We start from the raw sequence: 20,688 nt of genomic DNA, 5'->3' as shown, positions 1-20,688 counted from the left end.
CTTTAACATCCACCTGGATGCTTCATGTCCTTCCTCTGGTCTCTTTCGCAACCTCTGCAACTCTCTCTCACTCTCCATCCTCCCCGCTGGCCCGACTCATTCTGCAGGGCACACTCTGGATGTTCTGATCTGTACAGACCTTCCCCTTTCTCTCCCTCTCACCACTCCTCTCTCCTGGAGTGATCACTTTCTCCTTTCCTCCTAGCTCATTCTCTCCAACCCTAAGGCCAAGCCAACTCCAGCACTGCAACCTAACTTCACGATTATCCGACCCATGAAGCGTGTGCCAGTTGAGGCTTTCGCCGCCACTTTCTGACCGCCTCCTCCTTCGGCTGGCTCACAACCTGACACAGCCCTTTCTATGCTCCACTCTGCTATATCTGATACTCTTGATGTTCTTGCCCCTTACATGAGGATCCGCTTGAAGCCCAAAGCCAAGTGCTAATTCCTGGTACGACTCAGACCTCGTCACCCTTAAACGCAAGTGCAGGGTGGCTGAGAGCAAATGGCGTGCTTCCTGTACAGCCTCTGACAAACTGGCCTGCCTCCTACTCCAAAGGCAATACCGGCTCTCTGTCCGCACCAAGAAGAGAGCCCTCATCCAAACATGCATCTCTGCGGCATCCAACAACTGGGTCGAACTCTTTACAATCTGCAATGAGCTGGCCAATCCTGTTGCAGTCTCTACCTCGCCTGTAAACTCCCAGGTCCTCTGCAGGGCCCTGGTTTCCCATTTCATCTCTAAAACTCAGGACATCCTGTCCTCTCTCTCTTCCTCTCCTGCTCCTACCTCTACTCCCCTCTCTTTCTCTGGCCCTTCTGCAGCCACCTCTACTCCCTCCTTCTTCACCTTTCCCCTGTTCTCCGCAGACGAGGTTCTATACAAGTCGGTTCTATTAAAGTCTCGTCTAAACAGGTTCTACCCTGTTCCTCTAAAACGATCAAGGACAATTGACACCCTGGGTCCTGCTTTTTAAAAACTTTATTAAGCATGTGCCTTTGAACAATACTTTGTAACAATACAGAACCAACAAGAACGTCAACAGATTTACCCCCCCAAACCCTCCATCACCCTCCCACCGCACCGTAGCTACCAGGCCCGGCCATCCTGCAGGGACAAACACAGAAGCGGAGTTGAGACCCCACGTTCGTAAAATAACTGGCAAGATGGGATCAACGTACACAATTATCACATTATTTCAGGCTGCCTAAGACCCCTCAGGGCAGGGGAGCGATATAAATCCAGAAAAAAAGGCAGATCAAAAATCAAAGTTTCAGGGCGTCGCAGTCTTCCCTTAGCAACATAGCTCTACACGCAAACAAGAAATTGTCCATCCTATCGAAGACGATTGCGGAGATCTTTTCATAGGTAAAAATACCCCACAGTTTAGAGAGCAACTTGTTTCTGGCCTGAATGGCTCTACTTTTCCAATTCTTGGCCGGGACAACCCTCCCGGCCCTTAGCAGGGCTTCCACTACTCTGGGAAAGCTGCAGATTTCAGCGCCAGGGGAGGGGACTCCAAGCAAAAGTTCAACGGGGTGCATATTTGGGGAAAAGCCGACCAGGTCTTTAATTCAGCTCAACAATTCAGCCCAGTAAACTTGAACGGACGGACAGACCCACCACATATGGTACCATGTCCTCTGTTGGCCACATTCCCTAGGGCAGGGAGGCGAGACCCCCAGAAACATTTTAGACAATCTAGCCGGGGGAAGGTGCCAGGCATGCAAAATGTTAAAGTTATGTTCCATCGCTGCTGTATAGAGGGACTCGGCTAACAATAGTTTACATATTGTGCCCCACGTTTCTTTAATCTCCTCACCCACCTTTTCCACCCAAAAGCATTTGAAATGTTGTCTCCTCTCGAGGTCTGCCATAATCAGGGTTCAGTAAACTCTAGAGAGTGCTCCCCCCTTCTTGGTGGACTCTGCAATAATACCCTCGAAGGGGGTAATGGGTTGGGAGAGCTCACTACACCACTTAGGGACTGTCAGAATAACCTTGGCACGCAGGTATTTAAATACTGATAGAGGGGTCGGGCTCATGGATTCAGCTAGGGACTCTTAATCAATTAATGTATTGTCTCTGAAGAGCTGCGCAGCTCTCTCAAGGCCCTTGTCCGACCATTGCTGTGTGTTGCGATGCCCTGCAGCGAACCCAGGGGGGTGGGGGGCAGGGGCAGTTAGAGAGGAGTGAATTAGCTTTGTTACGTTTCCACAGTTCCCAGAGGACCGTTAACGTGGGGTGGGATCTTAGATGGGGGGGGATATCCTTGGTTGAGACCACAGGTCTCTCACCTTCCAGAGATGTGTGCGAGTGTCCTCTATGAATGTCCATTAGGTGCCCATGTCATCCCTCAGGTGTTCCAGCATCACCCAGAGCTGTGCTGCTTTATAATATAACGAAGTCAGGGAGGCCAAATCCCCCCAGGTTCCTAGGGAGGGTCAGGGTGGCGTAGTTAACTCTCATTTGTTTTCCCTTTCCAGATAAACAGTTGGACCATGCCCTGGAGTGTCGAGAAGCAGGCGTCAGGCAGGAGAATGGGGAGTACTGAGAAAAGATACAGGAGACAGGGGAGAATGTTAATTTTAACTGATACCATTCAGCCAAACCAGGATAAGGCAAGTGGGCTCCAACGTTGAAGATCAGCTTTGATCCTTCCCAAGATTGGGGCATAGTTGAGGGCGAACAGGTACTCCAGGTCCCTTGGGAAAGTGACGGCAAGGTACCGGGTGAACTCGCCTTCGACTCTCACACCACTAATCCTTTTCTTCCCAACCATGTCCTGGCCTTCTCCTCCCATGGGCATTAAACTTGACTTGGAGAGATTTGTTTCAGGCCCGAGAATCTGCCAAAGGTTCGGATCTGTGATTGGAGATGTGGGAGGGATTACGGTAAGTCCGACAGGTAGCAGGGAATGTCGTCGGTGAACAGTGATATTTTAAATACTTGTTCCCCACATTCAATACCCTTGATTTCCTGGTCCTGTCTAATTGCGATAGCTAGGGGCTCCATAGCCAGAGCGTACAATAGAAGGGAGATGTGGCAACCCTGCCTAGTCCTTCTCGTGAGATGAAGCGGGAGGAAATGGTGCCAGTGACCGCCACCCTCGCAGTTGGGCCATTATTTAGGTTTGCAATCCATCCTCTGAACTTCTCTCCCAGTCCTACCTTCTTTAGCACTTTGCCCATGTAAAGCCATTCGAACCGGTCAAATGGTTTTTATGAGTCTATTGGTACGAGGTGGGCCCCTAGTCCTTTCTGTGTTGCCTCGTGGAAGAGGTCTATGGTCTTCCTTATATTGTCTGCTCCCTGCCTACCAAGAATAAACCCCACCAAATCCCTGTGCATTAGCAGGGGCACATTCTGCGCTTGTTTATTGGCCAGGAGTTTCGGTAGGATTTTCACATCGGTGTTCAAGAGGGAAATGGGCCTGAAGGAGGAGCACTGCACTGTGTCCTTACCCTTCTTGGGAATAACCACGAAGAGGTCCGCTAGCATTGATTGGGGAAGGGCGCCCGATTCTAGATCTCCATTGAACAACCTGGCCATGAAAGGAGCAAGGGTGGAGCGGAAGGCCTTATAAAATGCTACCGTGAAGCCATCGTCGCCAGGGGTGGTACCTCCCTTCATTCCCCTAATGGTGTCCATTATTTCCTGGGGGGTGATGGGGGCTTCCATTGGATCTGCCTTTTCCAGGTGGAGGCATGGTATCGGGTGGGAATCGAGGAAACTGTCGGTGTCCGACCCGTCTCGGTCATATTCCGAAGTGTAAAGTGTGTCGTAGTACTGATGGAATTCCTCTGCTATTTGGGGGTCCTCAAGAATCTCTTTCGGCCCTCAGCAGGGCACAGCTCATCTATTCTACGACTATTCCTGAGTTCTCTCAACTTCCATGCTAGGATCTTATCGGCCTTTTCTACCTCTCCATATATTTCTGTTTCAAAAACGCCAGTTTCCGTTCTATTTGGCCGGCCATGAGCGCCCTCATTTGTTCTTTAAGAAGTTGGAGCTCCATCCATCTCCCGAGGAACATTTGGGACTTCAATTTACCGCCCGGTTGTATGGCCTCAAGCAGCCTCTCCTCGCTATCTCTCTGCCTCTTTCTCCTTGCACCCATTCCAATGAGAATCACCCTCATCGTGGCCTTGAATGCCTCCCAGACCACGGTAATCCAACCTCCTCATTATCGTTGAGTTCCAAGTATTCCTTTATTGCAGAAAGTAGGTCCTGGGACAGCACTTTATCATAAAGTAGAAGGTTGTTGCATGACCACCTTGCTTTGTCTTTGGGATTCGGGGCAACCCCTATCAAAACTCTCACTAGGTTGTGGTCTGACCATGGGATCGTCTCCACCGAGAATTCTGCTACCCGCTTCATGGTATTTCTTGCCATTTCTATGCTGATGACACCCAACTCTTCCTTTCTTTCTCTTCCTTCCCCTCTGACCTCCACCTTAAACTCTCGTCCTGTCTCACTGCCATTAAAAACTGGATATCATCCCGCTTCCTTTATCTCAATACTGATAAGACTGAAGTCTTATTCTTTCCCTCCAATACTCTTCCCCCTCCCTCTCCTCCACCTTTCATTCACTTTTCCCCCTCTACTCTTCCTATCTCTACCCACGCTCGCAATCTAGGCATACACTGACTCCTCCCTCTCCTTCTCCCACCATATTTCTCTTACCTCTCGCGCCTGTCGCTACCACCTCTTCAATATTCGCAAAGTCTGCTCTTCTCTCACCTTCCATGCGACTAAACTTTTAGTCTCCTCCATCATCTTCTCTCGCCTCTTCTATTGCTCCTCCCTACTCTTTGGACTACCTGCTTCTCATCTTGCCCCCCTCAAATCTATCTACCTCTCAGCCGTCCGTAACCTCTGTCTCCTTGCCCCGCATGCCTCCGTTTCTTCTTCGCTCTCTTTCCTTGGCTGGCTTCCCTTTCACTCCCAACTTAAATTTCATTTGCTCTGCCTAGTCTTTAAATCCCTCCATGATCTGGCTCCCCCTCATCTCTTTCTACACTCCTTCCCAGTCCTTTCGGTGAGCTGATCACTTCCTTCTCACCGTCCCTCCTCCCCCATGTGCCTCCTCCCGCTTCCGCTCCGTTCAGCTCCTAGCCCCCCTCCACTGGAACTCTGGAACTCCTTACCTCTCTCAATCCGCTCTATACCTACCTTTTCCTCCTTCCGCACTTGCCGAAATCTCTCCTTCTCTATTCCCCCCTATGATCTCACTACCCTCCCCCTTCCCCTTATCCTCCCTCATTTTCACCCTTACACCTCTTCCCTCGTCCTTCCCATCCTCACCCCTTCCCTATTCCCTCACAGATTAATTGCTCCACCTACTGTTTTTATTGGTTTGATTCATGATTGTTTATTGCTTCTACTGTTATAATGTTCTATGTATTCTGTTGTTATAATGTAAAGCGCTTTGGATGATAGCAAATAAATACAAAATGGCGCACAAATCACTTTGCGATCCAAGGTAGGTTCAAGGCTTATTATTGTTACTTTGTCGGCCCTAGCGCCGTCCCTCTCACCCTCGTCTGCTGTGGAATCCCGACCCTAACCCGGGCGTCTGTAACCAGAGGTTAGTTCTACTGAACAATAACCCTTACTGTCTATGTGCTTGTTTTACGCTAGAGATGTCTCCCTAACACGACAGCTATCTCAACTCCCTCAGCAGCCCAACTCCCTAAGTCCATCTCATGGTTAGTATTCTAATGTTCTTCTGTGATCATGCAATGCACTTACTCTTTCAGTTGGGTTCACTCACTCCACCTCTCCTTTTTTACTCTTAGTACTATTCCCTTCCATACATCACTCTACTGTACCTCCATTATTGCCACTCTTCCTAGCGTCCACCTCCACCCTTTGATGTTAGCCTCTTCTGGTTTCACCTCCTCTTTTCATCAATGCTATCCTCCCACTACTACTTCTACTGCCCTCCGCCTGCCACTACTACTACTGCCCTACTCCTGCCACTGCTACTACACTCCTCTTCCTGCCACTGCTACTACACTCCTCTTCCTGCCACTGCTACTACACTCCTCTTCCTGTCACTGCTACTACACTCCTCTTCCTGTCACTGCTACTACACTCCTCTTCCTGTCACTGCTACTACACTCCTCTTCCTGTCACTGCTACTACACTCCTCTTCCTGTTACTGCTACTACACTCCTCATCCTGCCACTGCTACTACACTCCTCCTCCCACCACTATGCTCCTCCTCCCACCACTGTGCTCCTTCTCCCACCATGCTTCTATTCCCACTAACCCATGCCTCCTCCCACTACGTTCCTCTTCCCACTACAACCATACTACTCCTCCAGCTACGCTGTTCCTCCCACTACTGTGCTCCTCCTCCTACTACTACTGCACTCCCCCTACTACTACTACACTCACCCTCTCACTACTCAGTCACCCGCCTTTTGCCTTATTATATTCTTCATTCACTCCTTACCCTAGCCTCCCTATACACTTGCCACAAACATGCCTACTCACACTGCAGTACACTCACTAAATCAGTGCAGCACCTTTTCAAACAAGAGCCTTCACACTCCGCTGCTTCCTCCTTCCACCAGTTGGTCTCTTGGTCTGCCTACTTCTCCTCCTCTGACCTCACCTGGAAAACTCACATTTTCGGTTGCCTGTCTCCTGCTTAAATTTCCCTGCCTCAGTTGATTGGTCAGCTTTCCCTAGCCAATCCTGGCTTATCGTCTCCTCCTAGGAGATGTATGTGCAAATGGATGTCTTTAACAGAGTTCTAAGCCCTGCCAACTCCTTCCAGGAATTTAGGTTGAAGAGCATTCTTTGCAGCCCTCGTGGGGCAGTGTCCCAGTTTGCAAAGGGGTTTTGGTTTGCTTAGTCCCTAAAGATAGGTGTTCGTGCTGGGAGGGTTCCAGTTCCCCAAACGTCTCCCTGTTAGTATAGTGAATCCAAGAAAATGATGTCATCACACCCACCGGTGCGCTGTGGTGAATGGCTCCATGTGCGGCGGCCGCGTATTACTGCGGTTCGCCTCTTCCCCTGCTGCGTACCTGGATTACTTTTATGGGACATCTGCTCCCCAGCTCTCCTGGTTATCAATCATGTGTCTCAGTCTCTGTAGATTTGGGGCAAATCTGGATCGCTTATCAGGGTTTGGGTATTCCGTTGCCCGTCTGGTTCTTCCTATCTACCAAACAGACTGGTGAGTATTTGATTGGCGAGGCATGTGGTGAGATAAAGGTGTACTGCTATAAAGCATGCAGACAGCAGGGGAACAGACAGAAACAGGCACTCCCCCGTACGGTCTTCGGAGCCAGGACTGCCCCGGTATAACTTGGGTGGCAAGTCGATCCCTTCCTCTCTTAAAACGATAAGAGGACTTGACCTGGTTACAATTGGTACAGGCCCAACTCCCTGCAGCCATTTCACCACATTTATAAAAGCAGGTATTTCCATGCATTTTTATGGGAGGCTCAGGCTCCATTATATATGAGGGTAGTTGTGGATAGGGGAAGGAGTGAGGGGTGTAGAGGACTGGTATGGGGATGTTGCCCCACATAGAAATGGTGCAAGAAATACACAGAATCCACTGCTTTGACTTGGGATCTAGTGAACTGTACCATATTCATAATAATGCTTAACTGGTCATTTGCATTCAGAATGCTGCAGCCTGCCTTTTCATGAATGTACATACGTATAAGCAAATGTCACTGTCTCAACTCACCCTACTGACTGGTCGCACTACTCTGTCACAGCCATTCAAGCAATTTCGCATTCACCAGGTTGGTCCAGTCCTAGTCTTCCTGGGGTACGGGTCTTCTTTGGACCTGACTAACATTTTATGTTCATATGTAATCTGCGTTGCACACTCACACATTTGCCGCTGATTAACCATGGCCCTGAAGGTTTTCTACCACTCTGCACAGGCTCCTTTTGGGAGTCACTAACCCTTCTGCTCTGTCATATATAGCTGTTAGATTGGGATTTGTATTTTGCTAATTGTTACACGGCATATTTGATCCCACAGTTGTACCACAAAGTAAATTTGGGCTGCTTCTTAGTAGTTGCATCCCTTTTTAATTGTAATCTGCAGACAGTCAGCCATGACTCATATTTTTCCTATGCAGTAGTCTATAGCCATGTCTTTGTGTTTCTTATAGAATATTAACATCTACCTCCTGAGGAAGACGTCGTGTTTACTACCACTACACGTCGAAACCGGTCGAGAGATAAACCCTACAGGGATGCGATCTTTTGCACTTTTGCTTCCGATCCACCCTGTCAATAGATCATTTGTTAATTAATTCTATTGATTGTGAACATAAAATTAATGTCCGTTTTATGGGGATTAGTCATGAATTCCTCTTCCCCATAGGTTTTTAACATGATTCCTTTGTTTTTTAGCTTTTGGATGTATGTCACGGTATGATGAGTTCGGTTTGAATGAGCGCACTATGAATGGCAAGTATGTGTGATAATGTTTTAGCCAATTTTAGGCATATGGTTGCTGTTGTGTTGTATTAAAATGATTAGTGTTTAATTATTAGTGATTGACTCACCATTGTTTACATTTTTGGCATCAGTTTCAATAAATTTTGATACGCATTTTTTTCAAATATATTTTGCTCTGGACAATCTTTTTCCGGTTTTCTATGCAATTATAATACTCTGGTCTAGAGGCTAGAGTTATCCTGCCCTTTTCAGTTTTTTCGTATTACTTCAGCCCACGGCTGTGCAGGTTTACAAGTTATTGTTTTTCTTGTATTCCCTCTTTTTTTAATTACTTGCTACCGTTTTATATTTTCAGAGCCAGATCCGTGACTACCCAAGTGGTGGGAACCAGATAGACCATGGCAGAATCAGACACCATCTCATTTACAGAAGCCCAAATAGCTGAGCTTATAGAGGGGCCTTCATTTTTTGACAATTTACAACTCCCTAACCAAGATAATATTTCGGGGGACGCGGTCCTCAGACTGAAAAAGAAGCAATTCCGCACTGAAATGCACGGCCATGTTTTAAAGCAATACCTTAAATCCAGTATTATTCCACAGGGTTTACAAGTTTAAATCATTCGGTGCTTATTTTTGGACGACACAGAATATAAGGTAGCATTTAGCCAGGTTGCCACCAAATGCAGTCGTGACCTTTTAGTTCTCACGATCATCACTGCCCAGAGAGTCAGCCAGAAAATTATGGAAACGGTGCTTGAGCAAGAGAAAGCCTTTTTGTCGAACACTCTTATTTCTGAAGCCAAACTCAAACTTGAACAAATTGAGAAATCTTTTCAAGATTTCAAAAATATTACCATAGAAAAAAAGACCAACAAACTTAAAAAAGACATCTCAATGTTCAAAAAAGAGATTGTATATCCTTATTTGGCTGAGGACTTCAACTTTTCATTGTTTTGGAAACAATCTGGCACTCAGAATATGTGGCCAAATAGAAGACGTGGGGTTACTTCCTCTGATACATCTTCCAGTTCCTCAAGTAATGAAGATTCTACCAACCCTAATTCTAACTTGGGGAATCACCCTTTTCGAGGAAGGGGCGGCCACAGAGGCCGCAGGAACTACCAACAGGGAAGAGGCCCCCACAGGCGACCATACCTGCAGGCCTCAAATGTCCCCCCACAAGGTCAGGGACACTACGATTTCCAGACACGCAACCGATCATACCGGTGGTAAATGAAGTACTACCTATTTTCAATTTGTCATCCCGCTCCATTACAGAACCCGAACTGGCGATTCTGAAACTAGGTCTTTCTTTTGCCCCTCACAAACCCCGAGTGCCATGCACCTGACTAATGAGGCCCAACAATTCCTCTGCAAGATTAAGCTAAGAGCATTTTTCTCTGACAAAGAAGACACCTCAGAGCCCAATAAGTCAGGGTTAGTAAGACGCTCCTCTTTTACTCGCAACATAGCGGAACTTCCAGCCGAAGTCCTTATTTATGAAAAAAAAATTCTTAAAGAACTAGCTAAATGTTTTGAGCTTTCTAGGAACACCATGAGGCCAAACCTTAAATTAGCTGAATTTCACGCTATCGAATCACTTTCACAAGACTCTTCCATTGTGATCAAGAGTGCCGATAAAGGCGACGGCACAGTGGTTTGGGATTCCGGGCTGTACGATCAAGAAGTTATCCGACTCCTTAGCATTCCGGTCATTACCGCAAAATCATTAGTGACCCAACCGCTTTGATTAAAAAGAAGATTCTTGGCCTTTTGGAAAAAAAAGCACTGGAGGAGGGTATTCTGTCGAAAAAAGAATTTGAGTTTATCAATTTGTCAGAGGAAAGGACTCCCCTTTTTAATATCATCCCTAAGATCCACAAAGATATATCTAACCCGCCTGGTCGCCCTATAGTCTCGGGGTGCGGCTCTATTTTAGAGCCATTATCCAAATACATAGACATGTATATCAAACATTTGGCGATGGCAACTCTGACATTCTTGTCAAATTCCAGGGATGTGATTATCTTGGTTGAAGGCATCCCATTTGACCCCTCCAAACAGATCTTGGTGGCCTTAGATATAGAGGCCCTTAATACAAACATCCTCCAAGAAAAGGCTATTTAGTGTCTACAATGTTGGACCGCCGACCTCCTGTCCACGAGGTCCCCACTAATATTTTGACTACATGCGTGGAATTAGTCCTTTCCAACAGTTTCTTTAAGTTCAAAGATGAGTTCTTCCTGCAAACTAAAGGGATGGCCATGGGCTGTGCATTTGCCCCTAATTTGGCTATTATTTTTATGGCCTTGTTTGAAGAGAATTTTGTCCTGAATGACGGTAATCCTTACATCACTAACATTAAGTTATACCGTCGGTACATTGATGACATCTTAGTGCTGTGGGAGGGTGACATTGCCACATTAGAACTTTTTGTCCAATGGCTCAATCAAGTATATATCAACATCAAATTCACTTTGGAATACTCCACTTCTCACATTGCTTGCCTTGATCTATCCATTTACAATGAGGATGGGTTCCTGCAGACTGAACTCTACAGAAAACCCACAGAAAGGAACATGACGTTACAGTTCAAAAGCCAACATCCCAAAAGTCTCCTACGCAATTTTCCTTATGGGATGTTTTTACTGCTGCACCGTAATTGTCCCAATCTCACACAATTTAATACTCATGCAGATGTCTTACAGGGCAGACTGCTAGATCGGGGGTACCCGCGCAAACTCATTAAACACTCAAGAAAAAGAGCGTGCTATACCAACAGGGATGCCTTTCTTAGAACTAAAAACAAAACTGTAGGAAAAGAACAGTTAGTTTGCTTGCCCACTTTTTGCTAACACAGTGAGACCATTAAAGCTATTGTTCTGAAAAACTGGAGGATCCTCAATTCCACGGACCTCAACTTAGAGAAACCACTATTTGCTTTTAAAAAAAGCAAACATTTAGGACAGAAACTCACTCGGGCAACAAGACTCCCGGTTCGTACTAACCAAGTTAGGGACATTGACCTCAACCAGGTGAAAGGCCACTATCCGTGCACTTCGTGTGCTGCCTGTAAATTTTCAAAAAAAATGACAGACTTTACCTACAACGGTAGGCGTTGGGCACTACGTACATTCACCACCTGCAGAAATAAGAATGTCATCTACGCCATCCAGTGTCCCTGCCAGCTCTTGTATGTTAGAAAAACTTCTAGGGAAGTTCACCTACGTATCAATGAGCACCGTTCAAAAATCAGAACTCGCAATCTATCCGCTCCACTAGTGATTCATTGTATAGAAATGGGACACAATCCAGATTCTATAATCTGGTTTTGCTTAGAATTTTTTTTCGCCAACAATACGGTACAATTGGACAACAAACTGTCCTATAAGGAACAAATGTGGATCTTTAATTTAAAAACACTCCATAAAGGCCTTAACACATTGTAGTCGTGGGACTTTAATATCCGTTAAAGAGTGCCTTATTGCGAGTCCCCACATGCCCCTGTCACCATGAGTGTGCAGTGAATCGATCCATTCTTTGTTCCTTTGTTTATTTACTTTGTTTGTTTATTTATTTATTTATTGATTGCTGCCAACTGGCCGCCTGTTTTGGCGAGCTTCCCCTGATTCTAGGACCGCTAGATGCACGCACCCTATTCTTCCTTGCCTTTAAGTTGTTGGCATTTCTAGTGTCTGTCTTTGTGTTATCCATCTTACACTTACAGTGTTTATAACATAGCACCCCGTTGTGCACCATCTTGTTGTAATTTGGGTGCAATTTTAGAGACTTGGTGACGCTTTCACCTCCAGCTCAGTTCTGGCCCATTCTACTCCTACAATACTTCTGGCATAGCGCCGTCAATTGCCCTGCCTACTCTTTCTAGACAGTAGTAGTATCGACTTATTGAACGAGGTTCCACCCAATTAGTGCCACTACCACTCTTAGTATCTAATTGGCACGTTGTTGGCATCTCTGCTTTTCAAATTGTTACCCTTTTTTCATTTACCATATTTTTCTATTATCTACTCAGCTGCACTACCACTCCCAGAACCCCTCTTGGCTCTCACTGACAGTTTTTAATTTGCCTTCAGGCATTAGCATTTCATTTCCGGCTACATTCTTTTTCCAGCTGAGAGAGCAATTAGTGCTCGAGTTCATCTCATTCCGGACGGCAATATACGTGTTAGGTCCCGCCCCCGGGCCCTTAAGTTTGATTGATTTCTGTCAAAACAGTCATGCGCGGTCAGCTTATATAGATCTCGACTTGTGGTCACCGGTTGCCAGCCTCTCACTTGCAGATTGACTACACGCATGCGTGGCGTTTCTTTTGAGGAACTGACTTCGGCACAAAGAGTCTGTGTTTTCTTTGGACTCTTAATTACACGGGCCACTTCACAGAGACGGCATATGTTTGATGGAGGTAAGCGTGCGGCTAGTCTCTTTGTTATATACCTTTTAGTTTTGGAAAGTCTTAGCATTTTAAAAGGGAATGCATTCTGGACGGCAGTGCTCTACCGCCATGCATATTTTCTTACAGAGCAATCTTCTGAGTATTTTTGTTAATGCCGTACATGTAATTTTGTACTGACATAATACTCTTGACCCCCTCGAGGACCAGACATGACAGCTGTAGACTTTCACAGTTCAGTTTCATTTGTAACTTTACCATAGCAGTGTCTTTAATTGGCTCAGGAAATTCTGGCCATTTTCTCCATCGCTGTAATGTGTTTTCTTGATGTTTCATTTCAGTCTCATTTGTAACGCCACCATAGCAGTGTCTTTCATTGGCTCAGGCAATTTTGGCCATTTTTTCCCATCACTGTAATGGGTTCTCTTGCTGTTTCGTTGCAGTGATCCACAGACGAGATTGGCACTTCGGGCTAAGCTGTGCTGCTTACCCACTTTTCTACACATGCAGCCCTGGCTTTCCCTCATTTCATAGGGTGCCTTTTAGGTGAGCTTCCATCCTTGCTCTAGTCACAGGCACTTGATCTAATACCTCAGAGTTGCTTTGCTACATTATGTGCATTTCGGTTTTTGATTTGTTCTAGGTCAGGACTCGGCCTTGCCTTCTCCTAGTGTGACTGGTCGCACTACTCTGTCACAGCCATTACAGCAATTTGGCATTCACCAGGTTGGCCCAGTCCTAGTCTTCCTGGGGTACGGTTCTTCTTTGGACCTAACATTTTATGTTCATATATAATCTGCGCTGCAAACTCACACATTTGCCGCTGATTAACCATGGCCCTGAAGGTTTTCTACCACGCTGCACAGGCTCCTTTTGGGAGTCACTAACCCTTCCGCTTTGTCATATATAGCTGTTAGATTAGGATTTGTATTTTGCTAATTGTTACACGGCATATATGATCCCACAGTTGTACCACAAAGTAAATTTGGGCTGCTTCTTAGCAGTTGCGTCCCTTTTTAATTGTAATCTGCAGACAGTCAGCCATAACTCATATTTTTCCTATGCAGTAGTCTATAGCCATGTCTTTGTTTCTTACAGAATGGTAGCATCTACCTCCTGAGGAAGACGACGTGTTTACTACCACTACACGTCGAAACCGGTCGAGAGATAAACCCTACAGGGATGCGATCTTTTGCACTTTTCCTTCCGATCCACCCTGTCAATAGATCATTTGTTAATTAATTATATTGATTGTGAACATAGGAAATAATGTCTGTTTTATGGGGATTAGTCATGAATTCCTCTTCCCCATAGGTGTTTAACATGATTCCTTTGTTTTTTAGCTTTTGGATGTATGTCACGGTATGATGAGTTGGGTTTGAATGAGCGAACTATAAATGGCAAGTATGTGTGATAATGTTTTAGCCAATTTTAGGCATATGGTTGCTGCTGTCGTGTTGTATTAAAATGACACACCATTCTTTAAATTGTTGGTATCACTTGCAATACATTTTGATACACATTTTTCTCAAATAGATTTTGCTCTGGACAATCTTTTTTTCGGTTTTCTATACTGTCTGAACTCAAACACCATCCCCCATGTCCAATATATGTTGGTGGTGCACAGCCTCTATAGGACAAGACAAGTGCATCAGACTCAGAGCATCCTTCCTCTGTGCCTGCGTTCCATCATGAATCATCTGGCATTAAGACACACTATCAAAACACATCTGTTCTCAAATTAACACCCCAGCCTTCGTACCACCCTACCATGTATCTCTTTAACATAACATGTTGTGAATGGGAAGGAGGGACACAAAAGATAAATTGAATTTCTCAAAAATGAATTAAGGTCATCCTTTGCAAAATCATTCTAATTGAGATATTCATTTGGACTCAAACTGAAGCTTCAATACGGCTTACAAAATACATACCACACAAGCCACTTTCCGGATTCCATTAACTGACACATATTGTGCTTTCATATTCTCCAACACTCTCCACTGATTTTCCAGAAACACTGTGTGTGTAGGGATATCATCACTATGCTCATCCAGCCTAGAACGGTATATTAAAAAAAGAAAAATATATCACACTAAAAATGATTAACCCATTCAAATTATTAACACATTCAAAATTGAAAGATGCAAGAACATCGTGTGTTTTCACTAAATGGTCTGCTATATTGCCATGTATGCTCATCTGGCAAAGAACCACCTGTGTTTACTGAGGTTGTAAAATGGAAAGACACTATTCCAATTATGGTTTATATTTCCACATTGTACAGAAATGTATGGTTACTGGGCAATATCTAAAAGCATTGTGCCTCGTGGCACTAAGAAATAGCCCCCAGAAACAAGGACACCCATTGAAGCTATTCTTGGAGATAAACTGACAACTGTGATAGACTAGTAGTGTAGTCAGTATTATCAGACAGATACTCATTTGACCATTAGACAATTTTGATTATGGCATGTTCCGTGGCAAAGATCAAGCATAAGTCAATTCATGAAGAAATGGGGGCGCCAAAAGATATGGCGCCGCAAGTCAGCAGCCTAAGATAAAAACCTTGCATTTTTTGATGTTTTTACTTCTAATCATCATACACATATATGCAACTGGTATCATTACACAATAGACAGTGCGCATTAATATATTAACAGGAGTTGGAAATCGTTGTTCTACAGTGCATTGCATTATTGTTAACGAACATTAAAAACTGAAAATGAAAAACATATACCATGACAATCAAACACTAACAGGGACTTGGTCACTGTTTCACATTTCCAGAACCACTGATCAAACTTCGGTGGGTTTCTCTGATGTCAGCCTTGACAAAGTCTCCTACTGTTGGCTGGGAGATGAGACTGGGTGGTCTCTGAGGGCCAGGCCTCGCCACCCACTTTGTTACATAGAACCCTGAGGGGGTACATGGAGGGACAACCAGGCTCCTCACTCCAGCCCAAGACTTGCATGCCTTTCCCTGGCAGAGAACATTAACTACCAGGTCGGGTTAGAAGAACAAATTACTTCCCTCTTGGTAATGTTCTTTCTGATGGATGTTCCTCCCCCAGATTCTAGGATTATCCCTATCACAGCACAGGAAACCTTTCTGCTGGTAGGGGTGCAGCGCGGCTCACTGTCTGCTCCGTCCGATACGTCTATGCGCCGGACATGATGTCAGGACTAGTATAGCGGCGCTGTGCCGCTTGATCTCAGTTACACCCTTTTTCCCTAGCACTCTGAAGCTGAGAGACTGTAGAACCAATGGTGTACTAGCTTTGTGCAAGAAGCGCTGGTAGGGAGGGTGATGAGTCCCATGGGAGGAACATCTGTCAGAAAGGACATCCACCAGATGTAAGGAATGTGCTGTAATGGATTCTTTCCTTCAACCGAGGTCTCATCTATGATAGTCTCAAAAAGCAGTACGTAAACCTGGAGGACGGAGGAAGCAAGATAACAACCTAAACCAGAAAGCTTTATAGGACTGTTCCCAAAACGGATATCCAAGCCCACAAGGGAATCCACGCATTAATGTTTAGCGAACGTGTGCAGAGTCCCATGTTGCCACCTGGCAAATATCCAGGACTGGGACTCCCCTCTGCAGGGCAGAGGTGGCAGCCACACCCCTGGTAGAATCAGCTCTGAGACCCTCAGGCCCATCCATACCAGCCAGATGGAGAAAGCACTTACTGTAATGTTATTTCTATGGTTTCATCTCCCGCAGATTTGTCATACGATAAATATTCCCTCCAGCTTCGCTGCTTCGAAACATTTCCGACAGGGTGCTTAGTGGACCTCGACCCGGCCATCGATCATCGAACCGTCTTGTTTGGCATCTGGTTGTTGGCTCCGGACGGGGCGTCAGGCATCGTATAAACACCACGTCACTACTCCCCAACCTCAGCCCCCCCCCCCAGTCCCTTTGAGCACCACACGCTGCATAGGAAAACAGACCAAACAGGCTAATGAGCCCTTAAAAAAGAAATAACTATAGACCTCTGAAGGAGGAACAATTGAACAAACACTACAAGTAGCGTTTGAAAAATCTTTGTTTTAAAAACTGTGGTAGGATGTTATGCAGAATCCTGTGCAGTGCCCTTAGGGACCACTACACAAAATTAAGACTACAAGTGGCAATACAAATTCACCTGTGGTACAAGCCTGTACTACACTATTAAGAGTGGTAGCAGTAGCGGAGCAGCCAGACTTATCTCAAGAGCAAATGAATAGTAGTAGAGATTACACAAAGGACCACAATTACTGTGACTCAAGCAAACATCTGACTCAAGGTTTTTGGTTGAAAAGTAAAATTACATTTATTTCTAGACCATCTGTTTGTAAAACACTTCACTTCTATTACTTTAAAATCACACGTAAAATACACTACACACAACTAATTCACTTTGTGCAGCACAATTCAAGGCAAGTACCATTGGTTTTGACAGACCGGTGTTGGGAAACAAAGACGTTACCACAGGGAAAGATGCGTTCACTTTTTGACAGTAACGACAGTTCGGTCTTACTAAAGATACACGTACCTACGGAAAGAAAGGTCACCGGAGTTAAAACACACTTAGCACATGAGTCAACACAAGAGAGTTGGGGAGAAAAATCATAGGCAATACTTTTGTCAAGGCAGATAGAATCAGGGGACACTTTCCTACAAGTGAATAAAAGTCAATAGGCCTGCGCCAATGTCAAGTGGAACAGGGTTCCTGTTGTCGAGGATCACACGGTTGGTACAGTTCACGATTCGAGAGTGCCAGGAGTACTTGGATATTGTCAAAAGATGAAGCAAAAGTTATAAGAGGGAAGGAAGATAAGCACAAGCCTTTTGGTGAGGAGACAGGGGTTCACCCTAGTTCCTCGAGGTCGGACACAGTACCTTATTCAAGTGAAGAAGAGTTGGAGCTACGGCAGTTGTTCCTGATAGTTCCTGCAGATTTACGGTTCCTGTGACTTTAGTCATGGGGACAAGAAGGACGTCTGGAGCGATCTGCACTACCCAGGGATGAAGCCAGCAGCAGCAAAAGCAACAGTGAATAAAAGGTGCACTGCTTTAAAAACAGGAGAGGCTCTTCAGATGGCTATCCGGACCACTACAGCTGTGTGCAGCGATTTCAACCAAGAAGAGGATCCTCTGCCTGTTGAATATGAGCTAGTTGATCCCACCACGCTCAAGGGAAGAAGAATCCGGACTGGATCTTCTCTTGTCGTTGAAGGGTAGATAGCCCAGGACTGCAGCAGGGCTCCACCAGGACTCGGTAGTTGCAGCAGCCATCTTCTTCTCCGCTTCTCTTCGGTTCCTTGCAGTTCCAGTGGCGGCTGACTTCCAGCCCAAGAGTCCTGCCTTTTATGCGAAAATCCCCCATTCACACAGCCTGGCTGTCAATCACACAGCAGGGGGTTATCCGCCCGGACAACCACCTCAGCCAATCACGACAAAGTGCGACTTGGGTTTTCGAGGATACCCTGTGCAGGGGGTGACTACACCTCTTCCTCACATTCAGCCCACCTAGACACCCAGGCGCCAAAAGGAGGGCTTCTGGAGAGAAGGCAGCCAAAAGACGGTGAACAAAGAAGGCAAACCTGGTTTGCCGCGCAAAGTAAAACACAAGAAGGACTTTAACAAAAAGAAATGGCGAATAAACCCGACCGGAGCCAAAAGAAAGAGCATCTGGTCAAGTGGGTTTATGTTCGAGGCTAATATGATAGCTGGAACAGTACCACATTTATATAATATAATCGCAGTAGAAAAGTTAGGGTAGATACCACTGCCACCAGCCAAGTCTAAATGTTAAAAAGAGCAAAACAAAGCTCAGAGAGGCACAGACAAAAAGGGATAGGAGTTAACCCTTTCCCGTACTCCGTGCAAGATGGGGTGTACTGGGTCTGTAGTTCTAAATGACTATGTAGAGTAAATGGCAACTTTACCTGTTTTCTGGGGGACAGTAGTCAGCCCCAGAAAAATTGAGTCAGTGGGAGGTCTCAAAGACAACCCTGTGTTACTGCACGGAAGGTGCTGTGTAACATGCATAAAAGTGGGGCTCCTGGAGTGGTGTCCTCCACAGCCCTCTATCACACAAACAGTAGAAATACACATGGCAAAACACATGTAAGAGTGGGAAAATGGCTCACACTCTTACCAAGTGGAAAAAGTAAACTCCAGAAATTCAGAAAAGCTGCTGGGGGACTCACTAGGTGAGGGAAATTAGCCATAGAATGAGAATTCTCCCTAACACAGGAAGACAGAAAACGGACACAGGGGACCATCACCAAGTCAACGTGAAAGAAGATGTGTGCCAACCACCGACTTTCTGTGCAGGGATAGATGGGAGGGAGATGAGGAATGTGCAGGAGAAGAATCCATAGAAAGACCATTACGCTAAGTAATTTCTCCTTCAATGGATTGCCTTTTTCTCGCAGATTCCTCATCTGGTAGACTCCCAAAGCAGCAAATGAAGGAGGTGGGCATAAAGTGCTTTGCGGAGGTATGTAGGGATGACCATGTTGCAGCGCGACAAATCTCTCGGACAGAGACTCCCCTCTGCAATGCTGTGGATGCTGAAACTCTCCTTGTTGAATGGGCCCTGATGCCTGCTGGTAATTCCTTCCCAGCAGACTGGTAGCATTCATCTATGCAGAAAATTATCCATCGGGATAAAGTCTGCTTGGTTATGGGCAGGCCCTTATGTGCCAAGGAAAAGGCCACGAAGAGCTGGTCAGCTCTCCTGAATTCAGCTGTCCTGGCGACATAATAACTCAACACCCTCTTCGGGTCTAGGTGATGACCGTTGCTCCTGCTTAGAATGGTGCAGAGGAGGGTACAAGACCATAAGGTTGATGGATTGTGACAGGTCAAATTCTGACACAACCTTGGGGAGGAAGCAGGCCTTACCCTGAGTGAATTTTTCTCCCGGGAAAAGAAACACAGGAAGGGTGTCTTACAGCACAAAGGCCTGTAGTTCACTTACCTCCTAGCGGATGTAATAGCCACCAAGAAGGCGGTTTTCAAAGAGAGAAACTGTAAGGCACAAAAGTGCATAGGCTCAAAGGGAGCCGCCATTAGAAATGTCAGAACCAGATTAAGGTCCCAACCTGGGAAAACAAAGGGAGTTGTCGGAAACGTATTTGCAAGGCCTTTCAGGAATTTTGCCATTGCCGGGATCATAAAAAAAATAACCTTGACCCGGGGATCTTTTAAACACAGACAAGGATGCCAAATATCCTTTGCCTGTGGTGACCTGAAGGCCTGCAGAATCCAGTGACAGAAGGAACTCCATCACTGCAGTGGTGGGGCAAGAGATGGGTTCAATCTCGAGTTCCCTGGACCACACCTCAAATCTTCTACATATGCACGCATACAAAGATCTTGTAGATGGTCTATGTACAGCCAGCGACACCTCAAGTACTTCATCAGAGATGTCCCAGTCATCATATCTCATGCTCTCAAGAGCCACGCATGTAGGTTGGGGGAATCCGGGGACGAACCTTCCGACTAGGTTAGGATTTTAGGAGATCTGGACGTTGAAGCAACCAGTGAGGTGGACAGATCCAAGAGGTTGGAGTACCACATTCTGCTCGTCCAATCCGGGGCGATCAAGATCATGGTCGCTCGAAACCTCTTCAACCCCTGGAGAACCCATGGAAAAGCCGGGAATCAGAGGGAACGTGTAAAGGAGAGGGAAGGTCCAATCCACCAGAAACGCATCCGCCAGTGCACCATTTGCTGGGAATTGCTTCAAGCAAAACTGTATTTCCTGTTGGACTCTGTTGCGAACAGATCCACTGCTGTGATACCCAGAGAGCAAAGACCTTCTCTCTAGGACT

The 20,688-nt window shown here is 45.8% G+C and overlaps 1 protein-coding gene across 3 annotated transcripts in view; it reads right to left on the bottom strand.

Annotated features, from left to right (window-relative positions):
* Positions 1-20,688, bottom strand: part of ANAPC4 (anaphase promoting complex subunit 4) — a 1,458,106-nt gene that overhangs the window by 75,887 nt on the left and 1,361,531 nt on the right. For all 3 annotated transcript variants that reach the window (XM_069631855.1, XM_069631854.1, XM_069631856.1), the window contains one exon: positions 14,790-14,913. In XM_069631855.1, coding sequence (XP_069487956.1) covers positions 14,790-14,913 — 124 coding nt within the window. The remainder of the gene's footprint in view (positions 1-14,789; positions 14,914-20,688) is intronic.

Source organism: Ambystoma mexicanum, chromosome 6q (assembly GCF_040938575.1).
Source record: "Ambystoma mexicanum isolate Mex_15411 chromosome 6q, UKY_AmexF1_1, whole genome shotgun sequence".
In the NCBI taxonomy this organism is placed as follows: Eukaryota; Metazoa; Chordata; class Amphibia; order Caudata; family Ambystomatidae; genus Ambystoma; species Ambystoma mexicanum.
Note: the sequence above shows the minus strand (reverse complement) of the source record. Positions and strands in the feature narration are given on the sequence as shown.